The sequence below is a fragment of the Procambarus clarkii genome, chromosome 32, assembly GCF_040958095.1.
Source record: "Procambarus clarkii isolate CNS0578487 chromosome 32, FALCON_Pclarkii_2.0, whole genome shotgun sequence".
NCBI classification, from domain to species: domain Eukaryota; kingdom Metazoa; phylum Arthropoda; class Malacostraca; order Decapoda; family Cambaridae; genus Procambarus; species Procambarus clarkii.
Window position 1 is genome coordinate 8,129,828 of NC_091181.1, and position 27,294 is coordinate 8,157,121.

At 42.1% G+C, this 27,294-nt stretch overlaps 1 protein-coding gene across 1 annotated transcript in view; it reads left to right on the forward strand.

The window, feature by feature from the left end:
- The window catches only part of LOC123759255 (uncharacterized), a 267,157-nt gene that overhangs the window by 122,005 nt on the left and 117,858 nt on the right, over positions 1-27,294 (forward strand). The window contains exons 8-11 of the mRNA XM_069334751.1: positions 1,670-1,713; positions 15,532-15,675; positions 19,495-19,782; positions 27,128-27,212. Of these exons, the coding sequence (XP_069190852.1) occupies positions 1,670-1,713; positions 15,532-15,675; positions 19,495-19,782; positions 27,128-27,212 (561 nt within the window). The remainder of the gene's footprint in view (positions 1-1,669; positions 1,714-15,531; positions 15,676-19,494; positions 19,783-27,127; positions 27,213-27,294) is intronic.

The following is a 27,294-nucleotide window of genomic DNA, read 5'->3' on the forward strand; positions in this document are numbered from 1 at the left end:
AAGGCCGACGGGTGCTTATCAACTGGGTGCCAAGTCATGTGGGACTATTAGGTTGCATTGCAGACGAAGCTGCAAAACTTGCTACTAAGAGGAGGAATGTAGACATTTCCATACCACCGAGTCTCTCCCAGATGAAGAAAGTGATTCGAAACAGAGCAATGCGAAGGCTGTACAGTGACCACGACGCAGCAGTTGCAACATCAGGATCTGCGGATTGGTACAAGAATTCCACCAACTACGAACCACTTAGTTTGATGAAAGGGGGCGGTAGAACAACAGAAGTGCACTTACATCGCATCAGGCTTGGATACCCATGTGCATGGGAAACAGGCTTACGGGTTCCGGAAGGTGAGAGGAAATGTCAACACTGTGGAGAAATGCCCGACAGACCACTGGAACATTATCTAACACAGTGCACAGTTACAAACCCGTTAAGATTTCACCTTCGATTCGACAGAGCAGAGGAAGTTGTTAAACATATATGGCAAAATCTTACTGAAGCGACCATACGGGTCATACATACTCATCCTCCGCCCAGGTAAACCAGAAACGAGCATCACTTAGTGGGCCAGCCGGAGGCTTAGGGCCCGCGCAGGATTATCCCTGCTAAAAAAAAAAAAAAAAAAAAAAAAAAAACCTGTCACAGGTGTAGCTTCTATACTTATACTTACGAAATGAATGGTATGGTAAGCAACACAGCTCAATTAAACACAATGTCACACAAAATAATTCAATAAAAAATATAATAAATCAAAGTATAAGAAAATAAAATTGATCAATGCAATCGGAAACAGTGAAATGGAATTCGTGAAATATTTAGTATAGCGTGCATGTTGCTATTATGTGCAACAGATGGCGCTGTTTTTCAAAAACGCACGTTTTACCTGTCACAGGGGTGGCATTAATATAGTAGGTATATAAAAAGACGCTCATATTCGAATGTAACGTTGTGTCAAAATTTCAAAGCAATCGGTGAAGAACTTTCGGAGATTACAGGGTGTGTTGCACTTACGTCCAAGAGATGGCGCTGTTTAAAGAAAAAAAAAATTCCTCTCACAGGTGAGGCATGTATATAGTAGATATATAAAAAGACGCTCCTATACGAATGCAACGTTGTATCAAAATTTCAAAGCAATCGGTAAAGAGATTTCGATGATTTCCCTCACATGAAAAACACAGCTTTTCAGAAAAAGCATGTTTTTTTTACTGTCCCAGACGTAACATGTATATAGTATGTATATAATAACCTGCACAGATGCGAATGGAACTTTGTGTGAAAATTTCAAAGCAATCGGCGAAGAACTTTCAGAGATTAGCGATTTTGAACAAACAAACATTTCCATTTTTATTTATATAGATTCTCTGTAAGAAACAGAATGAAATTATCAAAAATAAATTATGAATAATTGGATCATTTAAGATCAAGGAGACCTCAACAATACAGTGAGGCTACTGTCCAGTGTCACTATGACTCGTAACTATCTAGTTACTGGACATCAAATCACCACTGCATCTGCATAGTCACCTCAAGTTTAAATGATGAGTTATCTACACTTAAGCAGAATCAAAATATTGTTTAAGTTTCTGTTTGTAGTTCTGAGCAGCGACCCTAGATGGCCTTGTGCTCGGTTGAGTAGAATCATTGTTCTCTGAAACTTTTGGGTTACAGGTATATCTGTAGAACACTCATGTTCTGCTCATGTAACTCTAAAGGTACTAATTTTTCTAGTGTTTTCAAGGTAGTAGTGTCTCGACACTGAACCTTAACAATTCGTAAAATACCATGGCGGTCAGGATGGATATCGACAATTTTACCTTTAGGTCAATTTGACCTGGGTCCATCACTGTCTACTAGGACAAGATCACCTGGTTTAAGTTGAACTTTGTTGCATGGGCTTGCACCTCCATAGTGATATTCTCTTAGAGCAGTGAGATATTCACGTGTCCAGACCTCATTCCATTTCTCTATTACTCTTGAAAGGTGTCTATAACTCTCCACTAAGTCACTCTCTTTGACACATGAAGAGTCAGCTGGATCCTCCTCTTCTAGAGTTATTAGAGGGCTCAGAAGACCACCATGAATCAAATGAGAGGGGCTTAGGGGTTCTCTTTGGGAGAAATCTTCTGATAAGTAGGTTAGAGGTCTGTTGTTGACTCGTGCTTTAATTTCCACGACAAGGGTCTGTAACTCGGTGAGATTAATTTTCTGCCGGTGTAAGGCTTTTCTTAGGCATTTCTTAACAGTTCCCACCATTCCATCGTAAAAACCGCCGTGCAGTGGTGCTCTTGGAGGGATAAATTTCCAGTAGCATTGTTTCTGTTTGAGTACAGAGTGTACTTCTGGATGGTTCCATATTTCTTGTAAGCAAGCCTCTCCTGCCACGAATTTAGATCCATTATCCGAGATCATTAATTTTGGGCAAGATCTACGTGCAGCAAATCTGGGAAAGCCGCATCTCAAAATGTTATAGTTGACTGAGTCAAGCCAGATACCCAGAGACTTGCTCAACTGATCTGGGAGGTGTTCATATTCCTTCCCATAAGTCTTTTGTTGAGCTTGTTTGACCCAATATTTGATGGAACTAGGAAATCGATACTTGATCCCCATGTTGTTGATGAAATCAAATACCATTTCTGTGACTCTTAGTAATTTGCTTAAATTGGAATAATGATGAGGATTGATAGCTAAAGTTCGAGGGGGTTCTGGATGCACAACAGGGGTAGTGATATTGGTCACAATGACTTGTGGCTTCTGTTGGGACCACTGACCACTAACTTGACATTGAGGTCCAATAAACCACGTCTCGGTTTTAACTAATTGCTTTAAAGTCAAACCTCTGGATAAATAGTCAGCTGGATTGTCCTTGGTGGGGACATGTCTTAGTTTATAACCAGCAGACAGTTCCCGAATTTCCCTTACTCCATTGCTGACATAGGAAGTTTTGTTGTGGTCGTTTTTTTTTACCTACTGCAATACTATCTCACTGTCTGACCACACTACTATTTCACCAAGGTAAACATTACTGAGGGTTTTGATCAGGCAATGAGCCAGTCTTACACCTATTAATAAGACAGTTAATTCCATTTGGGGTAGTGACCTTTTAATCGGGGCTACCCTTGCCTTGGATGTAAGCAAAAATGATTGTTGAGTATTAACTAGATAGGTTACTGAGCTATACGCTTTGCCTGAAGCTTCGCAGAATACATGTAAATTTGTGGGTAAAATTTAGTCCTAAGGTATTTCGAGGAAATTGTAGAATACTAAGTTTGTTGTAATCAGGAATTAACTGCTGGCATTTTTCTTGGAGATCCTCCGGCAACGTTTCATCCCACCTCAAATTCCTTTGCTAGCACTCTTGCATAAGGAGTTGACCCCTTAATTAGTATAGGTCTGAGTAGGCTTAAAGGGTCAAATGGCATGCTGACATGGGAGAGTAGTTTTCACTTTGTTAGAGGTGAATTGTTGATCTCCACCGACTTGATATTCAATTTGTCTGTGGAAGTATTCCATTCCATACCTAAGACTTTCAATTTGGGAGGTACCTTATAATCAGGGAATTCTTGTCGGAAAACCCGACACCATTTACTAATATTACATGCAATATGCAGATAATATTGCTGCTGTTGCATACACAAGTTAACCCAAAGAAAATGTATCTTGTAGTGAAATTTTCCATCAATAGAAAACAGGATATCATTGCCACATAGTACTATAAATTCACCAACTATTTTGTTGGGAATTATTCTTAAATACAGTAGTCTTTGGACTTATTACATCATAAAAACATCTCATTTGAATTAACTTAATTATTAGTATCATAATTGAGTAAATGTGACCCTTCTTCCACATATTGACATCTGGACAAAGTGAGCCAGGAGCGTCAGTGGTGAGAGAGGTCAGCCATTGTTAAGACCAGAGGCGTTGGGGAGCAAATTCAGCTCCTATAATTTCTCTTGGACGAAGTATTATGGAGATCAAATTAGTGTTCTACTATCAACATGCTGTCATTAACCACAAGGGAAGTGTCTTTCCGAAATCTTATCTAAGTCATTATTGGCCAGTAATGTAGGTAGACATGATTAATTCCGGTTAGGATGCGAACGAGCCTCTAAATACAGGTAATTAAGCCTTGGTCCTTATTTTATATAATATACAGTGTTTTCTCTGATATAGCTGTCATATATTAGGATTCCAGCTTTACAGCTAGTGCCTTTTGACAGGAACAAGAAGAGGAAGCAAAAATTAATCTTGGTACATCAGTTACTTGGGTGATGGAAGCTAGCCTCTCACGAGGATAATTTGGTGTCTACATCCTAGTTATACCTGGTGGACTAAGCCTGCCATGCAATAAGATAAGGCACCTCCCCAAGTTATTTACTAATATATGTAGTTTAATACTGTAGTTTGATTGACTGCATATATATATATATATATATATATATATATATATATATATATATATATATATATATATATATATATATATATATATATATATATTTAAATATATATGTATATATATATGTATATATATATATATATATATATATATATATATATATATATATATATATATATATATATATATATATATATATATATATATATTAGTATATTTTGGTAGCAGTCTTTCCTGTAGACATATATTATTTCTATTATTTCTGGGTTCGAGTCCCACTGGTGGGTGTTGTCCAAAGATTGCTAATTTTCACTTGTGGTTTATGCAAGTATAGGCATATATATATATATATATATATATATATATATATATATATATATATATATATATATATATATATATATATATATATATATTATTAAATATGACCGAAAAAGTAAGATTAATAATTCTAACACGAATTTTCTCAATCTTTCGTACATTACGCTTCACTGTTGGAGGTAAATCAAAAATCACTTCTCCAAAATTCATTTTTATTTCTAGTCTGACGCGACACGGGCGCGTTTCGTAAAACTTATTACATTTTCAAAGACTTCACAAATACACAACTGATTAGAACTTACGTCTCTCTGATATTATATCTACATTTGAGTGAGGTGGGAAGGGTGATGTGGCATTAACACAAGACAGAACAGGAGGGGATATTAATAGGGTATTAAAAGTATCAACACAAGACAGAACAGAAACAATGGGTATTGAATAGAAGTGTTTGTAGAAAGCCTATTGGTCCATATTTCTTGATGCTTCTATATTGGAGCGGAGTCTTGAGGTGGGTAGAATATAGTTGTGCAATAATTGGCTGTTGATTGCTGGTGTTGACTTCTTGATGTGTAGTGCCTCGCAAACGTCAAGCCGCCTGCTATCGCTGTATCTATCGATGATTTCTGTGTTGTTTACTAGGATTTCTCTGGCGATGGTTTGGTTATGGGAAGATATTATATGTTCCTTAATGGAGCCCTGTTGCTTATGCATCGTTAAACGCCTAGAAAGAGATGTTGTTGTCTTGCCTATATACTGGGTTTTTTGGAGCTTACAGTCCCCAAGTGGGCATTTGAAGGCATAGACGACGTTAGTCTCTTTTAAAGCGTTCTGTTTTGTGTCTGGAGAGTTTCTCATGAGTAGGCTGGCCGTTTTTCTGGTTTTATAGTAAATCGTCAGTTGTATCCTCTGATTTTTGTCTGTAGGGATAACGTTTCTATTAACAATATCTTTCAGGACCCTTTCCTCCGTTTTATGAGCTGTGGAAAAGAAGTTCCTGTAAAATAGTCTAATAGGGGGTATAGGTGTTGTGTTAGTTGTCTCTTCAGAGGTTGCATGGCTTTTCACTTTCCTTCTTATGATGTCTTCGATGAAACCATTGGAGAAGCCGTTATTGACTAGGACCTGCCTTACCCTACAGAGTTCTTCGTCGACTTGCTTCCATTCTGAGCTGTGGCTGAGAGCACGGTCGACGTATGCGTTAACAACACTCCTCTTGTACCTGTCGGGGCAGTCGCTGTTGGCATTTAGGCACATTCCTATGTTTGTTTCCTTAGTGTAGACTGCAGTGTGGAAACCTCCGCCCTTTTCCATGACTGTTACATCTAGAAAAGGCAGCTTCCCATCCTTTTCCGTCTCGTAAGTGAAACGCAGCACGGAACTCTGCTCAAATGCCTCCTTCAGCTCCTGCAGATGTCTGACATCAGGTACCTGTGTAAAAATGTCGTCAACATACCTGCAGTATATGGCCGGTTTCAAGTTCATGTCGACTAAGACTTTTTGCTCGATGGTACCCATGTAGAAGTTTGCAAACAGGACACCTAGGGGAGAACCCATGGCGACCCCATCTACTTGCTTATACATGTGCCCATCCGGGATCAAGAAGGGTGCCTCTTTAGTACAAGCTTGGAGTAGTTTCCTCAGAATACTTTCTGGCATGTCAAGAGGAGTACAGGCTGGATCACGATACACTCTGTCGGCTATCATTCCGATTACCTCGTCCACAGGTACGTTGGTAAACAGCGATTCTACGTCCAACGAGGCTCTTATCCCTGTGGTCCGTGTGCCCCGCAGTAAGTCCACAAATTCCTTTGGAGACTTCAGGCTGAAGGCGCAAGGAACATAAGGAGTCAGCAGGCCGTTGAGTCGCTTCGCCAGTCTGTACGTGGGTGTGGGTATCTGGCTAATGATTGGCCGAAGTGGGTTTCCAGGCTTGTGCGTCTTGACATTTCCATACGCATATCCAGGTTTATATTCCCCAATGATCTTTGGCAGGTGGAGTCCGGATTTCTTGGCGTTCACAGTTTCGATCAGTTTGTTGACCTTTGCGTTTAATTCGGCTGTAGTGTCCTTCGTTACCCTTTGGAACTTAGTTTGGTCAGAGAGTATGATGTTCATTTTCGCCAGATATTCGTCTTTTTTAAGAATGACATATATTGGCGACTTGTCACCTCTCCTGACAACTATCTCCTTGTTCTCACGAAGGCTTTTAGCTGCCGCTTTAAGCTCGGGGGACAGTATGGTGCTTCTGTAGTTGCCTCGATTCTTTCCTCCTTCTGCAATAAGTTCTGCTTGTAAGGTATCTTTGGTAGTGACCTTCTTTTGTGTCTCGAGGTCGAATATGTCGTCCAACAGAATTTCCAACTCTACTTTCCGGGCCATTTCACTCGGTCTGGACATAACATGACAGTTTATGCCCAGATTTAGGAGAGTGACTTGGTCCTCAGTTTCCTCAGAAAGTATTCTGAGGAAACTACTCCAAGCTTGTACTAAAGAGGCACCCTTCTTGAGCCCGGATGGGCACATGTATAAGCAAGTAGATGGGGTCGCCATGGGTTCTCCCCTAGGTGTCCTGTTTGCAAACTTCTACATGGGTACCATCGAGCAAAAAGTCTTAGTCGACATGAACTTGAAACCGGCCATATACTGCAGGTATGTTGACGACATTTTTACACAGGTACCTGATGTCAGACATCTGCAGGAGCTGAAGGAGGCATTTGAGCAGAGTTCCGTGCTGCGTTTCACTTACGAGACGGAAAAGGATGGGAAGCTGCCTTTTCTAGATGTAACAGTCATGGAAAAGGGCGGAGGTTTCCACACTGCAGTCTACACTAAGGAAACAAACATAGGAATGTGCCTAAATGCCAACAGCGACTGCCCCGACAGGTACAAGAGGAGTGTTGTTAACGCATACATCGACCGTGCTCTCAGCCACAGCTCAGAATGGAAGCAAGTCGACGAAGAACTCTGTAGGGTAAGGCAGGTCCTAGTCAATAACGGCTTCTCCAATGGTTTCATCGAAGACATCATAAGAAGGAAAGTGAAAAGCCATGCAACCTCTGAAGAGACAACTAACACAACACCTATACCCCCTATTAGACTATTTTACAGGAACTTCTTTTCCACAGCTCATAAAACGGAGGAAAGGGTCCTGAAAGATATTGTTAATAGAAACGTTATCCCTACAGACAAAAATCAGAGGATACAACTGACGATTTACTATAAAACCAGAAAAACGGCCAGCCTACTCATGAGAAACTCTCCAGACACAAAACAGAACGCTTTAAAAGAGACTAACGTCGTCTATGCCTTCAAATGCCCACTTGGGGACTGTAAGCTCCAAAAAACCCAGTATATAGGCAAGACAACAACATCTCTTTCTAGGCGTTTAACGATGCATAAGCAACAGGGCTCCATTAAGGAACATATAATCTCTTCCCATAACCAAACCATCGCCAGAGAAATCCTAGTAAACAACACAGAAATCATCGATAGATACAGCGATAGCAGGCGGCTTGACGTTTGCGAGGCACTACACATCAAGAAGTCAACACCAGCAATCAACAGCCAATTATTGCACAACTATATTCTACCCACCTCAAGACTCCGCTCCAATATAGAAGCATCAAGAAATATGGACCAATAGGCTTTCTACAAACACTTCTATTCAATACCCATTGTTTCTGTTCTGTCTTGTGTTGATACTTTTAATACCCTATTAATATCCCCTCCTGTTCTGTCTTGTGTTAATGCCACATCACCCTTCCCACCTCACTCAAATGTAGATATAATATCAGAGAGACGTAAGTTCTTATCAGTTGTGTATTTGTGAAGTCTTTGAAAATGTAATAAGTTTTACGAAACGCGCCCGTGTCGCGTCAGACTAGAAATAAAAATGAATTTTGGAGAAGTGATTTTTGATTTACCTCCAACAGTGAAGCGTAATGTACGAAAGATTGAGAAAATTCGTGTTAGAATTATTAATCTTACTTTTTCGGTCATATTTAATAATATATATATATATATATATATATATATATATATATATATATATATATATATATATATATATATATATATATATGCCTATACTTGCATAAACCACAAGTGAAAATTAGCAATCTTTGGACAACACCCACCAGTGGGACTCGAACCCAGAAAGCACAACTGCCTTCCAGTAGCTGCCATAACTAGTATGCTTTAACCCACTACACCATCAGACCCTAAAAGAATATATATATATATATATATATATATATATATATATATATATATATATATATATATATATATATATATATATATATATATATATAAATATATATATATATATATATATATATATATATATATATATATATATATATATATATATATATATATATATATATATATATATATATTGTCACTGGGGGTGGGCCAGGGCTCTGCTAGCTCTCAGCTGCTAGGGGCTCAAAAAGCCGAATAATCAGCCCCTCCGACTTCCGGGATTCACTGGAGTCTCCTTGGTCACACAGGAGAGGACCAACAATGCCCACCTCCACAGGTCTTTGCTTCCACCACAAAAGGCGTGCCACTGATTCACCCTGGAAGCCTTCAGTCAAACATGGGGAAACTACTGTTAACAGTTCCGGCCTAGAACCGTGGAGAAGTGAAGGAAAACTCAGGGTTACCTTATAACCATAACCTCCCTGAGTCTTGCCTGCCAGACAAAAAGGTTGCAGGAACTCCTTTCATGCCTGTCTTCTCTATCTTCTTCTTAACAAGATCGCCAGCTGGGTTATTATATCTGCACCCCAGCAATGCAGTTCAGTGGGTGTATTATATATTGTTTGTTGCCAGAAGGTTGCTACTCCCATAGATCTGCTATTGGACAGTCGGCCCAGGGTACTCTCCCAGGAAGGTTTGTGTGGCTTTAGCTCTCTCTAGCCACCACGTTACTAGTTGCCACCATTCAGGCACTGATACTGATCGGATGGCTAAGGGTACACTTTTATATAAGTCTGTGCTGTGTTCACCATTCTCCAGGCAATAAGAACTTCTATAGAGAACGTAGTGTTCCCTAGGTGGTACTATAATAACCTTCGTGTATGCTCATAGAGAAATATTATAATGGAGGCACACTTAAACACAGTGATAAAATGTGTGAATTTACTGACGCAAATTACATGAACACACATACAATCACAAGTAATACATGAATATGAAAATAAGGATAATAAGTCTGGAGATCGTCAGCCTCTTCTTCCACGACCTCCAACGCTCCTTCAACTGGGCAGAAAGACAGGAGTCCCACACTCTCTCACAGGAGGGCCTCTTCACCACGTCGGCGCCTCTTCTTCACTGTCCTGCCATCCATACACACTGTCCCCTCTGACAGTCCTGGACCCAAGCTGCCTTGCAGCCTATTCTACTACTAAAGTATTAATGTCCTATTTCCACATACATAAGTGAATATTGTGGCCTATCTAGCCTACTCACACAAGGGGTAATGGGAGGGAAAATGATCTACCTTACATTCCTGGCTCACGACGCCTGTCCCGCGATGGTGTGAGGTTCCCACGCTTCCTGAGCCGATCCTTGACGATTCAGGAACGTTCCACAGGTCCTCAGGTGTCGTAGAGCCTTCGTGTCGTCGCCGTTCCAATCCCTGAGATTCAGCTACCCAATCCTGGTTCATCGATGGGCACTGAGCTAATCACTATTTTCCCACACTCGCCCCTTCCACAAGGCGTTGCTCCTTGTCCTAGGCACGGTGTCGTCCTTCCAAAACCCTCAGTGGATGTGACCCGGTCATAGCTAGGCTTGCCCTCCGCACCTTTCCAGGCCCTCAACGTCCAGCGTCGCCGCTCAGCGTCGTCGCCGAATATTTTCCAAGTTTGGCACTCTTATGCTCAATAAACTTGGTTCCTTTTTGCTTCCCAGAAGCGCGGGGTCTCCAATACGTAAGATGGGCTGTGATAGCCAGCTCTAATCCACTAAGAAAGGCTTGTAGAGCCTCAAATCCTTGAAAGCTGACCGAGGTGCGTCCTCTCGCCTTCACGATCAGGTCAACTCTGACGTTGGCGCCGCCCGGGGCACTCGGTGACGTCATGGCGGGCCCGGACTGGTTGCCAGCGTCCTAGGTCGGCCAATCCGCGGTCGGCTAGTGTCCCTTCCAAAACGTCATATCTGCATTAGGAGATACTCTCTCATTTTATATCAGGGCACCAATTTCCCCTTACTTACAACTTATAATGTAACTTTCTCCCTTAACTGGCAGCCGGTCTGGTCGCCACATATATCAATAGACTCCCTGAACCTCAGAGAATCAGTAGGGAGAGCTGATATGACTCTTAAAGCAGGCAAACGAAAGAAATAGGAGAGGGCACCGTAACAAAATATATATATATATTATATATATATATATATATATATATATATATATATATATATATATATATATATATATATATATATATATATATTTTCTTAGCATCAGGGCTTAATTGGAATAGGAGTTCTCCAAAACTCATTTTCGTACTTTTAAGGTGAAGAAAAGAAGTGATTTACTATAGAGTGTATTACACTTATTTGTATAATTTGCACGACGTTTCGAACCTCCATGGTTCATTCTCAAGTGAACAGATCTTACAATACTAGTTGATTTTATACCTGCATTAGGTCAGGTGATAATACAATGAAGGTGAAAAACATGGGGGGATACATAAGGGATAAACATAGGGGCTGCAGAAGGCTTATTGGCCCATACGAGGCATCTCCTATCTAAACACAAAGATTAATCCAGTGTAATTGGCCTGTTATGTTGGACATTGTCTTCTGTGTTGGCATCGATATGTTCTTGTCTTGTCCTTACTCTCATGGTGGGTAGAGTAAATAGTTCCGTGATTTGGGTGTTCATGGTAGGTCGCTCTATTCTTATGTGAATTGCCTCAAGAATTTGTAATCTTCTTGAATCTTGGGTTTTGTCTATTATGCAAGTATTCTTGTTCAACATTTCTCTTGTTAGAGTAATGTCATGGGCTTGTCTCATGTGATTCCTAGGGGCACCAGATTGAAGATGGCATGTCAAACGCCTCGTCAGCTTGGTCGACGTCATACCTATGTACTTACATTGAAGGTTACATCCTTCGTGGGGGCAAGTGTACATGTATACAACGCTTGACTGCTGTAGAGGGTTCTCCGTCGGCTTCGGGCTGTTTTTGATAAGGAGTTCGGAAGTCTTCTTGGTTTTGTAGAATATTATCAGGTTTATGTTTTGGTTAGGAGTAGTGCTTTTTACTCCTTTACGGATTATTTCTTTCATTATTCTTTCCTCTTTTATATGTTCACTGTGCATGGTTGATTTGTAATATAATTTTATTGGGGGTGTTGTGGTTTCTGTTCTAGGTTCTGAATTATACCAACGGTCCAAGTGTCTTCTTATAGCAGCGTTTATTTCCGCGTTGCTATATCCGTTGTTCACCAATACCTGAGTTACTCTTTCAAACTCTCTACTCACGTTGCTCCATTCAGAGCAGTGGGTAAGCGCTCGACGAATATAAGCATTGAGAACACTGGCTTTGTATCTTTGGGGGCACTCACTTCTACCGTTCAGGCATAATCCTATGTTGGTGGGCTTGGTATATACGTTGGTGCTTAAAGAGGTTCCTGTTTTTGTTATTAGTACATCCAAGAATGGCAGACTGTTATTTTCACTATTTTCATGTGTAAATCGGAGTACTGACTCTCTCTCTAGGTGTCTTTTTAGGTCAATTAGTTCATCTGAGTCTTTTACTATTACGAATATGTCATCTACATAACGGCAGCATACATATTCGTAATAGAGTTTGAAAGAGTAACTCAGGTATTGGTGAACAACGGATATAGCAACGCGGAAATAAACGCTGCTATAAGAAGACACTTGGACCGTTGGTATAATTCAGAACCTAGAACAGAAACCACAACACCCCCAATAAAATTATATTATAAATCAACCATGCACAGTGAACATAAAAAAAGAGGAAAGAATAATGAAAGAAATAATCCGTAAAGGAGTAAAAAGCACTACTCCTAACCAAAACATAAACCTGATAATATTCTACAAAACCAAGAAGACTTCCGAACTCCTTATCAAAAACAGCCCGAAGCCGACGGAGAACCCTCTACAGCAGTCAAGCGTTGTATACATGTACACTTGCCCCCACGAAGGATGTAACCTTCAATGTAAGTACATAGGTATGACGTCGACCAAGCTGACGAGGCGTTTGACATGCCATCTTCAATCTGGTGCCCCTAGGAATCACATGAGACAAGCCCATGACATTACTCTAACAAGAGAAATGTTGAACAAGGATACTTGCATAATAGACAAAACCCAAGATTCAAGAAGATTACAAATTCTTGAGGCAATTCACATAAGAATAGAGCGACCTACCATGAACACCCAAATCACGGAACTATTTACTCTACCCACCATGAGAGTAAGGACAACACAAGAACATATCGATGCCAACACAGAAGACAATGTCCAACATAACAGGCCAATTACACTGGATTAATCTTTGTGTTTAGATAGGAGATGCCTCGTATGGGCCAATAAGCCTTCTGCAGCCCCTATGTTTATCCCTTATGTATCCCCCCATGTTTTTCACCTTCATTGTATTATCACCTGACCTAATGCGGGTATAAAATCAACTAGTATTGTAAGATCTGTTCACTTGAGAATGAACCATGGAGGTTCGAAACGTCGTGCAAAATATATATATATATATATATATATATATATATATATATATATATATATATATATATATATATATATATATATATATATATATATATATATATATATATATTATATATATATAAATTTAATATAAACCCCCCTAATGTGTAAGGATCGATTTGTGAGAATTTGCAGAAATACAGTCCGCTAAACATCATACAAATTGCTATCGAAATATATAAATTAACATAATATAAATTCCATATAAATTCATATAAATTAAATAAATATAAATCTCACAGTTCGGTTCCCACAATTCTTCCTCGATTGTTTGGTTTAGTTGTTTATTATTTGAGGCCCACGACTGTAAGGGCATGTTGGCCCCTAACAGTTCACAATTAGGCTCATGGTAGATTTCCACTAGTTTATTTTCATCATTAGTGGTTCCTTGAAAATTGTCAATGTATAAATTGTTGCTAATCTCAGTCTTGTAGGGGCTATTAGACTTCTTCAGATGTGTATCCAGAGTAGCCTGGAGTAAGAATGGTGAAGATGTCGCTCTGAACAGTACTGAGGCAAATCTATTAGTAATGACTTCGCTATTAGGATCCTGTGGATCTTTCACCCAGAGAAATTTAGTGAAATCACGATCCAGCCCTTGTAAGCCTACTCTTAAAAAGGCTTTACTAATGTTGCCCGTATAGGGGAAAACACCAAAGCGAAATTGTAATAAGACATCTTGTAGTCTTTGGGTTAGGCTAGGTCCAGTTTGTAGACAATCATTTAGTGACACGTTGTCTGCCTTTAATTTGGCACTACAATTAAATACAATCCTGATTGGTGCTGTAACTGATTCTTTCAGGACAGCATGATGTGGCAAATAATGGCCTGATTTATGGCCATCTTCTTCAACAACTTCTATAAATTTGTTAGCAAGTTGTTGCTGTATCAAAGCATGATACAATTGCAATTTATCTGGTTGCTTCCGTAGCCTAGCTAATTGAGAATTTAACTGGGTTCGGGCCATGAAATAATTTTCTGGAAGCTGTGGGTGGTTCAGCTTCCACTGGAGTCTCACCCAATATTGATTATCTTGAAAAATGACAGTATCAAGATATTGTTGATACGTCCATGTGTCATCTTGACTGGGTTGATCAGGGACTATGGCTAAGGTGTCCAAATCCCATAATTTGTGCACAGGGGGATTGGACTCATCATCCTCGGTTTCGTCTCTGACATGTAGTGGTGACTGCTCTAGGCCTAGTCACGCCACTATTGAATGAGTTGGTTTATTACTAGCAGATTTAGAATGTTGTTGGATCAACACCGGTCCTGTGAGTAGTTTACCCCCAGCTGACAGTAACAAGTTTACACCTCGTTGCCTGGTGCATCCAGTAATAAATCTATAGTAATAGTCAGCTGCAATAAGAATACCTACATCGTTGAGACAGTGTGTATTTATTTTATGATCCGGTAGCCTAATACCGCTGCGTTTAAGAAATTTGACTGTGAGCAAAACCTGTAATATGCAAATCTGAGGGGAGCTTGTCAACGACTATGGCTTGAACTGGGCTGGTGCAGCCTCCTAAACGTGCCAAGACTTTAACAACCTGGTAGTCACGAGGTCCACTATTGGTTAGGAATCCAGAGATATTCAAATTCACTCGAGCAATAGGCCTCAGTTTCAACTGATCAACTAGCTGTTGAGAAATAAAGGTTTTCTGCGAACCTTGGTCAAAGAGACCACGAGTGGAAATCCTAGATCCTTGGTAATTAATTTTGGTTCAGCTGTTGGTAACGTAGTTGTGTTACTCTACTCTGTCGCAAGTACACTTATGTCTTGATGCACCTTGCAATACTGTACAGAAGTAAATTTTGTAATTTTCTTGTGAGGATTTGTTGATCTTGATTGATCACTACCACACAAGGAGTAATGGTGGCTACCCATGTGGCACTTGTTGCACATACGTAAGGAGACAATACAGGTATTGGGGTCATGAGAACTGATGCACTTTGTGCATCGGTGTAACTCTTGCAAACGATGAATTCGGGGTGTTATGGTCTGGATAAGTACTAAACTTATAAGTAAAATGTTCATTATTGCAGAACAAACACTTCTTCATTGTAGGAGAAGTCGTAGGAGTGGTGCTCACTACGGGGTTTAAAGGGTTCACTGTGTATGTACCCACATTTTCAGATTTCCATTTCAGAGATGATTTATTGAAATTTGGTTTTACTATAGTAGTTGCAGTACGTTGGGGTTTATGATGAGAGTTAGTAGAGAAGTTTGAAATACTCTTCCCATCTTGGGTGGCTCTTTGTCTTTCGACTAAGGCAGTGGTCTTCTACCTTTTTTAATGTCGTCCACCCTTAGTGGTGATTAAGTAGAAGCTGTCCACCCCCACCCCGAAAAAATCTCATTAAAAATCTCACGTTTTTAATATTTAAAATTTATGTTTCATATCTCATTTCTGTGAACATGTAAACAGAAAAAAGAAGATTCTCTTATTTTTTTTTAACTTTTACATATTCATCCATATATTTCCACACCTCATCTCAAACTAAGAGGCTCAAAATACACGACATAACATTAAGCATGCCATTTAGACGCATTTTCCTTCACTAAAGTAAAATTGCAGACAATGTTTGCTATATTTGGTACGGTATCAATAAATAAAACAAATAGTTATCATTTAAAAAAAATCAGTGGCTTGGCTGCTGTTGCACTTTGTCTGCTATTAGGTTGAATCGAGGTGTCAGACGATTTTCAAGTGCAACTCGCATGAGAGGATCCGAGTTCAGGATTGTATTCCTTTTCTTTGTCTTCACAAAAACTAAACTAGAGAACCCTTGTTCACACATATATGATGTTGGCATCTGAACAAATATGGCTATTGCCTGCTCAGGTAGATCCTTGTACTCTGGAATATCAAGCAGGGTAACCCAGAAATCCCTGGGATTGCTAAATGTCTTGAAAACTGCTTTTTATGAATAATCTGCTCCAAGCTCCAAAAGAGCATCACAATGATCAGTTCCTTCATCAGTGAAGGGATTAAGCATCCACATGTTGGAGGTCAGCTGGTCATTCTCACTGTCTGGGAAATAAAAGTCAAGGTTTTCTTGCATTAAAGTAAGGTGTCTGATAACTAAGTGTGACATGTGTACCTCCAGTGTCTGCTCTGTTGCCTGCATACCATGTTCCCAGCCACACTCTCTCATAAATGAGACAAATAATTCAAAATCAGAAAAGCACCTCTTTTCTACATTGCTTTTCCATTTTTCCACCTTCAGTGAAAAAATCACCATTCCTTCCCCCCGTCCCATCCCAAATCCCCATCTTGATCCCTTCCCAGTGCTATATAGTCGTAATGGCTTGGCGCTTTCCCCCTGATAATTCCCTTCCCTATATCTGTAAAAATATTCCCACCTTTGCCATGCTGACTGATGTTTATCTTGTTCAGATGATCGAAGATTGAAGCCATGCAAGACAATTTTGCCGGCCAGAGCACATCCTGACATTTAACTGCCATGGGGTTTGCATCCTCTGTAAAGACAACACAGAGCTGCTCTCTCAATGCAAACACTAGATTAAGAACCTTACCCCGAGATAGCCAACGTACTTCAGTATGAAGGAGGAGTTTTGTGAAATTAGCTTCCATATCCTTACACAACTCACGAAACATTCTATGTTTTTTTGCATGTGCACAGATATGATTAACTATTTTGACAACATCATCAAGTAGAAGCTCAGAGTCACTTTTCTCCTTAGCATTTCTAGTTTCATTCAGTCGCTCTGCCACTAACACTTCCCTGTGAATCACACAGAGAACTGCAATGGAGTTCCATTGAGGGCAACCAGAAAAAGAGTAGTACTCAGAACACTACCTTGGGGCACACCTTCATACTGCCGAAAAGAGGCAGAGAGAGTGGCACCAAGCCTAACTCGAAAGGTACGACGAGAGAGAAAGCTTTGAAGGAAGAGAGGGAGATTACCACGAAGTTGCATTTGTACAAACATTAGTACAATTACAGTCTAAATATCTCATCAGCCTCATCAGAGGTTGTCATATATGCAATGGTGCAGTAATATGAATATATGGTGTTTTTGGGATTTATATATATATATAATATATATATATATATATATATATATATATATATATATATATATATATATATATATATATATATATATATATATATATATATATATATATATATATATATGTTTGTACTTAGAAATACAAGTAAAAAGTTATAAATATATAACACTAAATTTGACTTGCTAGCCACAACCGTTTGAGATGATTAATAGTACGGACTAATTTGTCGACCAGAAGGGTCCTGGCCTCTCCTGACAAATGTACACCGTCTCAGGTCAAGCCCTGTTGATATTGTCTAGCTATGAAATGAATATAAGTGGCCTCCAATCTTACTCTTTTTCTCAGCCGAAAGTTTATATATTTAGCAGAACGCTGATAATATTCGGGACTCACTCCTCAAAGGTTATCACTTCTCAGCAGGGATGGCAGATTGGGCTATAAGTAGCGAATTGGGCTACTTTTCAGAGCCCCGCGCTCCCGAATTTGTAATTTCGCTACTTGCGACTTTTTGGGCTACTTTAAAAACAAGTTGGGCTATTAATAGTGTTAAGAAACTCAATGATGATTTTATGCTTTTTATAATGTCATGTGTACAAATCACAGTCGCGTCCAACAGCTTGATTGAATAGACCACTTACCGCAGGAGGCCAGGTCAGAGACTGTTACGGCCCTCTCGGGACGCAACGGGGTTCTTACTCTGATGTAGTTAGAGGAAGATATATATCCGGCCCCAAGCCAGTAGAGGCTATCAAGGGATGCGATCCGTGACGCAAGTAACTTAAAGGGAGTATGGAAAGAAATTTAAGAACTTAATATAATATAATGTTCACCATCACCATTTAAATATATAAAATTAAAACGTACACAAGGGGGAGGGGTATTAACACTTTACAAGGGGATCGTGCACAATCCAGTCTTCTGCTGAAGACTCTTGATTAAGAAGCTAGGTGCTGAGTCCGCGGTACTTTCTTCGTGGCCTCAAGACGTGTCCTCTGAGAACGCCGAGTCTACCCTGGCCACAGGTCAGCCACAACACAGGTCCACTGGGGGCACCGTCGTGGAGGCCGTCAACCACACGTCCAGCAGGTCTGCTGGCAGGTACTGAGCCAACAAGGCTGGTACGGCCACTCCACGAACGATAAAAGGGGTACGCCCTAGACAGGAGTCTCGTGTGATATCACCAATCACCCTCCTGTCCTCACTACCCCAGTGGATTATCGTCTCCAACCGTCGGTCCCGGGTAAATCCTTCCACTGCCACTCCACTGGCAGGCTTAACACACCACAGTGTTCTTCCGGGGGGACGACGTCACAACAGCTGCAGCAAACTTCACTGTATGGAGACTGGCTGCCTCGGGTAGACTGACTTCACCTTCAACACAGTGGTCCCAGGTCGGCTCTGTAAGCAGACACGTCATTAATAACCGGGACACTAATACACCACACTCACAGGCTCAGATACAAACGCCCGACATATCCACTCCATAGATGGCGCTGTCGTCGGAGCACCACCTCACCAGAGGACAGGAGCGGCGGTGTTGAGCGCTGAACCAGACTGGAAACTGGTCCTCGAGGCCAGTACACGCTGTCCTCACTAGGTGTCGTCGTTCGTTTGGCGGGGGTTTCGGGAGCCGACCCACAGAAGGCGTGTTTGTCACTGCTCCAGGCACGGACGCTGGATCCGGGTTCGTAACAGAGACCGACCCCCTGGGGACGTTGATCCTAGGAACTTCCCAAAGAAAAATTAACCGCAAGGCAAGATAATCCTCCCCAGGGGCTATAGATTCCCCAACCTTAATTGTCATTAATACTTCATCCCGGGTACTGTCTATGTTAAGTGACCTCCCACTGTTGCCTAATGTAAATATTAGGTTTCTCTTTAGGTGTTTCCAAGAATCAAATGACTGTCGTTAGAGCGGATTAGCATACAGTGAACTTGGCAGCTTCATCTGTGCTTGCATTGTTAGTGTGGCTCTGACCTCCAGAAGGATAGTTCGACACAAGTTACCGCTGTTACTTTTAGAATTTGCTTAAGTGTTAAGATAAAGAAGTGTAAAATGGGGAAGTGGTCTAAATACCAGGAAGCGTTTCAGAGATCCTGGCTTAAGGATCCCGTGTTTGAAAAGTGGTTGGCTGAAGTGAAAGAAGATGGAAATAAGGCATATTGTAAAGTTTGTAGAACTGAGATAAGAGCTCATAGAAGTGATTTAAAGAAACACAGTGAAACATTAAAACACAGACAAAATATATCGGAGGTAAGTCATCAGCAGATGAGCATCAAGTCTGTTCTATCAAAGAAGGAAGATAAACTTACTAAATTTGAATGTCGTCTGTCTGTATGCACTCTCGCTATCTAGAAATCTAACATTATGTTTGTAACTCATCTTGTATGTATGTACTTTTACCTGAATAAACATTTGATTTGATTCGATTTGACTAAACAAAAAATTGGGCTACTCTACTTGCAAATTGCTACTTTTTGACCGTCAGTTCGCTACTTTTAGCAATTTGGATCTGGCAACCCTGCTTCTCAGTTGACGAGGTTCCACCAATGTGAGTTATCACAGAGTTGCTGACTTGTTTAAAGGCACTGATAATAGTTTTTAAATGTTTAATTATTTCGGCTGGTTGACGAGTGGGATGGATATTATTGCCACCTAGATAAATTATGGTTAAATGGCGAGGCCATTCTAACGCAGCTGTAAATATTGGATTGTTGTAAAAATTGTGAGCATTTGCTCCTGGTGATCTAAAAATTCTCACCTCAGTGTGAGGTATAGGTCTAAGGGTTGTGGGTAATTGGCTATGTCCCACTAAGGCTACTTTTTGTATAAAGTATTAATAGAAATGTTGATAATAGTTAATGAGTTTTAGGCTGTAATATGGGCCGTCTGCTGACAGCCGTAAATAATGAAATATCCTGGTAAATAGCCTAAGAATAATATCACATGATAATTAGTGTTAGTAAATGGTTAATTATGTTAGTGTGTAGGATAGCTTAATTCTCAGCTATCTGTTCAGTAGATTAATTTATCCGGTTCGACAGGACCAAATTTTTGTGTGGGAAAATCCGACTCCAATATTTGTAATTAAAATAAAAGAATTCGATGGCTGTGAAAGACCATCACTTTTTGAGAAAAAGTGGAAAACAAAATGAGACAATGGATTAAACTGATACCAAGAACTAGTGTCCTATGGATCTTAGTGAAACTGTATTTCTTATGTAAATGGAGTAAAATTAACCTGCACAAAAATTGGGGTTCAAGTGCTAGGATACAATTAAGTTCTAACACCTATAATCCAACGCTGGTTCATTTTTCAGAAGAAATGTATATGCATAAATTTATATCATAGTTCATATATAAATCAAATAGAAAATTGTTAGTAAATAATACGATTTCCTTAATGGCAGGTAAATGGTAATTTAAGAGGAAATCATTCATTTAACAAAATATTAGTATATCTAATTCATCACTACTAGAAATCAAGTAAGTAATTATCAAAAGAAGGCACCAAACCGGGAAGGCTATGTAGCACCATCAAATGCGCAGAATAATCAAAGGGCGCTAAATATCACGAAGGATGCCAATACGAGAACAAAAACGCATAAGGCGAAAGATATCAAAAGTATCCGAGTCACCAAGAATTCTATTGAGGGACAAGTGACCGCGAGGGGCGGTCGGAAAGCAAGACACACGCTCGTCCTGGAAGTCAGGACATTCAAGAAGGATATGCACGACCGTAAGAGGGACAATGCAACTAGGACAATAAGGAACAGGGTGGCGCTCCATCAAGTGACCATGGGTTAAGCGAGTATGGCCAATACGCAACCTCGCCAGAGCTGTTTCCCACCGCCGGTTACGGTGGTAGGAAGACGGCCACGAGGAAACACAACATTTAAGAGTACGTAGTTTGTTACCAGTAACAGACGACCAAGAAGCCTGCCAAAGGGAAAGGACGGAGGAATGGATAACCGGGTAAAAGTCGGAATATGGAATACCTTTACGAGAGATGGGACAAGAGTGGACAGCTTCCTTGGCGGCAGCATCCGCACGCTCATTTAAAGACACGCCAATATGGCTGGGAACCCAACAAAACTCAACCGACTTAAATTTACTGTGAACAAGAAACAGCCAATGCTGGATCTCGACAACTACTGGATGAACCGGATTAAAGGACCCGAGAGCCACGAGGCACTACGAGAGTCAACAACAACTACAAAGGAAGACTGACAACGAGAAAGCAGGAGACGAAGAGCGTAGAGAATAGCATAAAGTTCCGCTGTAAAGATGTTAGTCTCCGGAGGTAAGCGACACATATAAGTGCGATCAGGAAAAACAACAGAGAAGCCAACACCGTCCACAGACTTAGACCCATCGGCGAAGACAGAAACGTAGCGGGAGTGAGAAGAAAAGTGCTCAAGGAAAAGGCGTTTTAGAACCGTAGGAGGGCTAAAAGCTTTACTGATACGGGTCAAGGAAGTACAAAACCGCAGAAGAGGGACTCTCCACGGGGGTAAAGAAGGAACAACACGAGGAGAAACATTAGAAATACGAACGGAAAGAGAATCCTGGAGGCGAGATAACCGGACAGAAAGAGGGAGGTGGTGAAGAGGAACAGGAACCGCAGGAGGGGTAAAAGTTAAAGCACGACAGACGCGAGAGGAAGGATGCTGTAAGAACCTCGCAAGATAGCGAAGACAGTAGAGATCACGGCGGGCCTGGAGAGACAGGAAGCCAGTGTCAACATACAAGCTAAGGACGGGAGTCGAACGAAAGGCACCAGAACTGAGGCGCAACCCAGTACGGTGCAAAGCATCAAGACGGCGAAGAGTAGAAGGAGAAGCAGACGAGTAAGCAGGACAACCATAATCGAGCTTAGATAGGACGAGAGAGGAATATAAAGCAAGGAGAGTGCGCCTATCCGCCCCCCAAGAAGTATGGGACAAGACCCGAAGGAGGGTAAGGGCCTTAGAGCACTCAACACGGAGGTAAGAGATATGGGGAGACCAAGACAAACGAGTGTCAAGGAATAACCCCAAAAGCTTCTCTGGAATCTTTGTATTCAAGGGGATGACCATAAAGTGACAAAGAGGGACGAAGAACGACCCGTTTCCGCGTAAAAGTCATGGCACAAGTCTTAGAAGTAGAGAACTTGAAGCCATGATCGGTGGCCCAAGACGACACAGCATCAATTGCAAGTTGAAGCCGGCGCCGAAGGAGAGGCGAATCATCACCCTGACAGCAAAGGGTAAGATCATCGACATAGAGAGCGGAGAAGACACCAGAAGGAAGAGAGGAAAGAAGACCATAGAGGGCAACCAGAAAAAGAGTAGTGCTCAGAACACTACCCTGGGGCACACCTTCGTATTGCTGAAAAGAGATAGAGAAAGCGGTACCAAGGCGCACCCGAAAAGAACGACGAGAGAGGAAGCTGCGGAGAAAGAGAGGGAGACGACTTCGAAGGGAAAAAGAATGAAGCTGGGATAGAATATGATATCTCCAATTTACGTCGTAAGCCTTTTCCAGGTCAAAAAGGACGGCAACAACGGAGGTCTTCGCAGCAAAAGCAGTATGAATATAGACCTCCAAGTTCACCAGGACATCTGTTGTGCTGCAGCACTTGTAGAAACCAAATTGAAAAGGGGAGAGGAGGTGATGGTGTTCCAGGAACCACATCCGACGAACGTTAACCATACATTCGAAGAGTTTGCAGACAACTTGTGAGGGCAATAAGGCGAAAGTCCTTAGGGGATGTTCCCAGAGACCCTGGCTCGCAAACAGGGAGGATAACGGCATCGAGCCAGTCCTCAGGGACCGACGACGACTCCCAGATCCGATTATACAGACACAGTAAATACCAAGACGTGCACGGAGGGAGATGGCGAAGCATCTCATAATGAATGCTATCAGAGCCCGCCACCGTAGAACCGCAGTGGGCCAGGGCAGAACGAAGTTCAGAGAGAGAGAGAGAGAGAGGGTGATCGTTATAGGGAAGTTGAAGACGAGTGCAGAAAGTGACCTGCAATGGGTCCGCCACAAGAGTACCACAAAGGTGAAGGACCGGTGAAACATCGGGAACGAACTTACCCGCTATCTTGCAGATACGCTTTCAGATCTGTGGCAGAGGAGTTTCAGACGTAATGGTGGAAACATAAGATGCCCAACATTCAACTTCAGCCGTACGGATGGCCCTATGGGCCACCGCACTCGCCTTCTGAAAGAAAAGAAAGGAATCGGCCGTCTGCCGACGGCGGTGTCTCTTCCAGGCTGCACGCTTACAGCGGACAGCCCGAGCACAGTCTGCATTCCACCAGGGAACGCACTTCCGTGGACTCCGAGAGGAAGAGCGAGGAATAGAGCAGAGGGCAGCGTCGAAGACAGTGTCATGAAAAAGGAGGAGACAGCGAGGGAGAGGCAGAAGGAAGAGGTCTGAGAGAGCAGCACTGAGGGTAAATAGGTTCCAGTCCGCTTTAGCAAACTGCCACCTAGGGAAAGAGAGGGGAGGGTGAAAAGAGAAAAAGGTAACCAGGATGGGGAAATAGTTACTGCCATGGAGGTCATCAAGAACCTGCCATGTGACATCTAAGTAATGAGAAGACGAGCAAAGAGAAAGATCAAGACAGGAAAAGGGTGCGAGTCCCAGAGTCCAAATGAGTGGGCTCGCCAGAATTTAGAAGAGACAGGGAAGAAGAGGGGATGAACGACTCAAGAAGGCGACCCCGGGTGTTCGTCAGAACATCACTCCAAAGGGTATGTCGACAAATAAAATCACCTAGCAGGAACATAGGCTCCGGCAAGGAGTCCAGTAGGGGTATAGATCGGGAAGAGAAAGCGGGACACCCGGGAGGGAGATAAATGGAACAAATTGTGTACCATTTCCCCACAAAGATACGAGCAGCAGAACAATGGAGAGGCAAAGGAAAAAGTAAGGGGCCAAGGGGAACATCAGAGCGAATCAAGAAAGCAGAAGAGTTAGAAGCCCCAGCAATGGCTGGGGGGGGAGGGAAGAGAAAGGAATAGCCACGAAAGCGACCAGGACGAGCACCAAGTATCGGCTCCTGGAGACAGACACAAAGGGGCGAAAACTGCGAAATCAGAAGTTGGAGTTCATGGAAATTGGCGTAATATCCACGAATATTCCTTTGAAGAAGAGACAGACAAAAAGAGAAGGGACAACAACAGAACAATGAAAAAACAAAAGGTAAAAAATAACACAGTATGTTAAATTAGCTCAGGATCAGGGTCAGCGAAGTCAGGGTTAGGGGGGCATGGGTAAACTGAGTAAGGATGGAGGGAAAGGAGCAGGACAGACCAGAGGCAGATGGGCAGGGTCTAGAGGAGGAGACAACCAAGAGGGGCAGTCAAGGACAGCAGGAGGATGAGGGAAAGAAACCAGGGAGAGTACCTTAGTAAGGGCAGCAACCAAGAGGGAAGCGGGGGGCCAAACAAAACGCAATAACAGGAACAGGGGTCCCGACCACCGAAACGGGAGGGGACGGAGTGATGGAGTCAGAGGTGGGGGGGGGGGCGAGGAAGAAAGCGATGCCTTCTTATCCACCTTGGAGGTTATATCTTGAGATGATTTCGGGGCTTTTTAGTGTCCCCGCTGTCCTGGCCGGTGCTGTCCCCGGCCGACCGGGGAGGAGGAAGGAGAGGAGCCAAGCTTACATTTCTGAGTCAAAGAGGCAGGTGTTCCAGCAACAACGTACTGGGCAACAGATTCGAGCGTCTGAACAGGAGAAGAAGTACGAGAGCGAACAACACAAAGATCGCTGGGAGTATGATGAATAGTAGCCTGTACAGACAGGCGTAGTGGAGAGCTAAAAGATGGGGTAGAAGGATCGTAGGGAGATGGAAAAGAAGGCACAGGAGATATGCCAGACTGGGTAGGAAAAAGGGAAACTCCAGATGGAGAACCAGGAGGTGGACCCTTCAGGACAGAACGCAAAGGAACAGGGGAGGAGGTGGTGGACGTATGTTACGGCCACGTAGGACCAGTAACCGGGTTCTTGATATAACCTCTTTCATTGGATCCGACCCCAAGTCGGTAGTACGCCTTCAAGAACTGGCTGTATAGTGCAAGAACGAATAAAGGGGGGGCGGGGGGATATACAATACACGATTCTTTTCTATAATCACCTTCACCATTAAAAATATATTACATTACATAGAATATAACTACATATATATACAGTAGCGCATTTTCACTCACGACAGTACTCCATTGGCTGTGTTCAACGACTCCAGCGTTTCCACAGTCCAGTACCTTGCTCATGTGTACTGACAAACGCCGGCAAGTTCACCTTTTACGTGGGCCAGTTCACCAACACAGTCTCACGAGGTGCTTACACCCAACTTTCGCTCTCCAGCTACCAACTGGCAGAGGACTTCAGCAACACGCTGACAGGGGGTCACAAAACCATACACAGGGGTAGCTAACCCCTGGCAGAAACCTCAAGCAGCCTACTAGCAGCGCTTCACAATAGGCACCTCACTGTCATCCATTACTCTCCTAAGCCAATCCCAGGTACGCCTGATCTCTATCAACACTGCATAATTCAGCAGCTAACACACTGCTCAGATTGGCGGCAGTCTCCTTCCAGGACCAAGCTGAGAGTACTTGCTGCCCAAGGTAAACTGCCTTCCTCAGTACAACTGCCTCCACACATCTCTGTGGACGTAAAACGTCATTAGTTACATGGACAGTACACTGGGGAAACAATGAGGTAACACTCATTCACCGGGGAGTTGACATTATGCTCCTAGCACAACCTAGATGGTGCTGATCTTGATACGCCATACTCCAGAGATCATCCATGTAGACCTCTTCGGCAACCCAAAGAAGGAAACAGGAGCCATTGGCCTCTGTCACGCCACCACCAATAGATGGCGTTGTCCACTTAGCGTCCAATATCGGGGAATTGCGGTGCCGACCCATAGATGGCGCCAAAATCGCGTAGATGTAGTGGTGGAGGTATGAGAAGTTGGTGCAGGTATAGGTGTTGTGGGTGCAGGTATAGCTGTAGCGGGTGCAGGTAGGTGAAGTGGGGGCTGGAATGAGACGTAATAGACACCGATTCAACATTAGGGAGGGAGGTGTAGGAAAGAGGAGGAAACAGGAAGGGAGGGGAAATAGTGAGTGGGAAAATGTGAGGGAGGGAGAATAACAAGGAGGGAGGGAGGGACAATGAAAGGCAATGGGAATTGAAGAATGTAAAGGGAGAATGCAAAGGAGAGAAAATGGGGAGGGAGAGAGACAGGCAGACCCGGACACCGCAGGACACATCCTCTATCTATGCAAGAGGAAGTGTTTTATTCTGATTTAGCTGGAAGTTAGACTAGCCATACATAACTCATTTGTAAGGAGCTAGCCATACAAAACTTTACATTGTAATTGTAGATTCTGTAGAGTCACAATGTGTTTAGATCAGCCCCCCTTTGGCGGCCCTTGAAGGGAAATCGTTCTCTACATCAATTTCACGAGGTGAGTGGATATGAAATGTGCTACAAGAAGTCTGTAGAGGTTAACTTTCGTTTAAATATTAGTATTTTCAGATATGACACAATACAAATATTCATTTGAATATATGTGTTCTAGGCACACCCTTTTGTTACATGGACTGCAGTGATAAAGATAGGGTGCAGTGAAAATGGTTACAGTGATATAGGAGGATATGGTGCGAGTATGTGTGTGCAGACTGGGAGGGTGTTATTTAGTGTAGATGGGAATGACATGAAGATGCTTATAGTGATGAAGACTGTGGT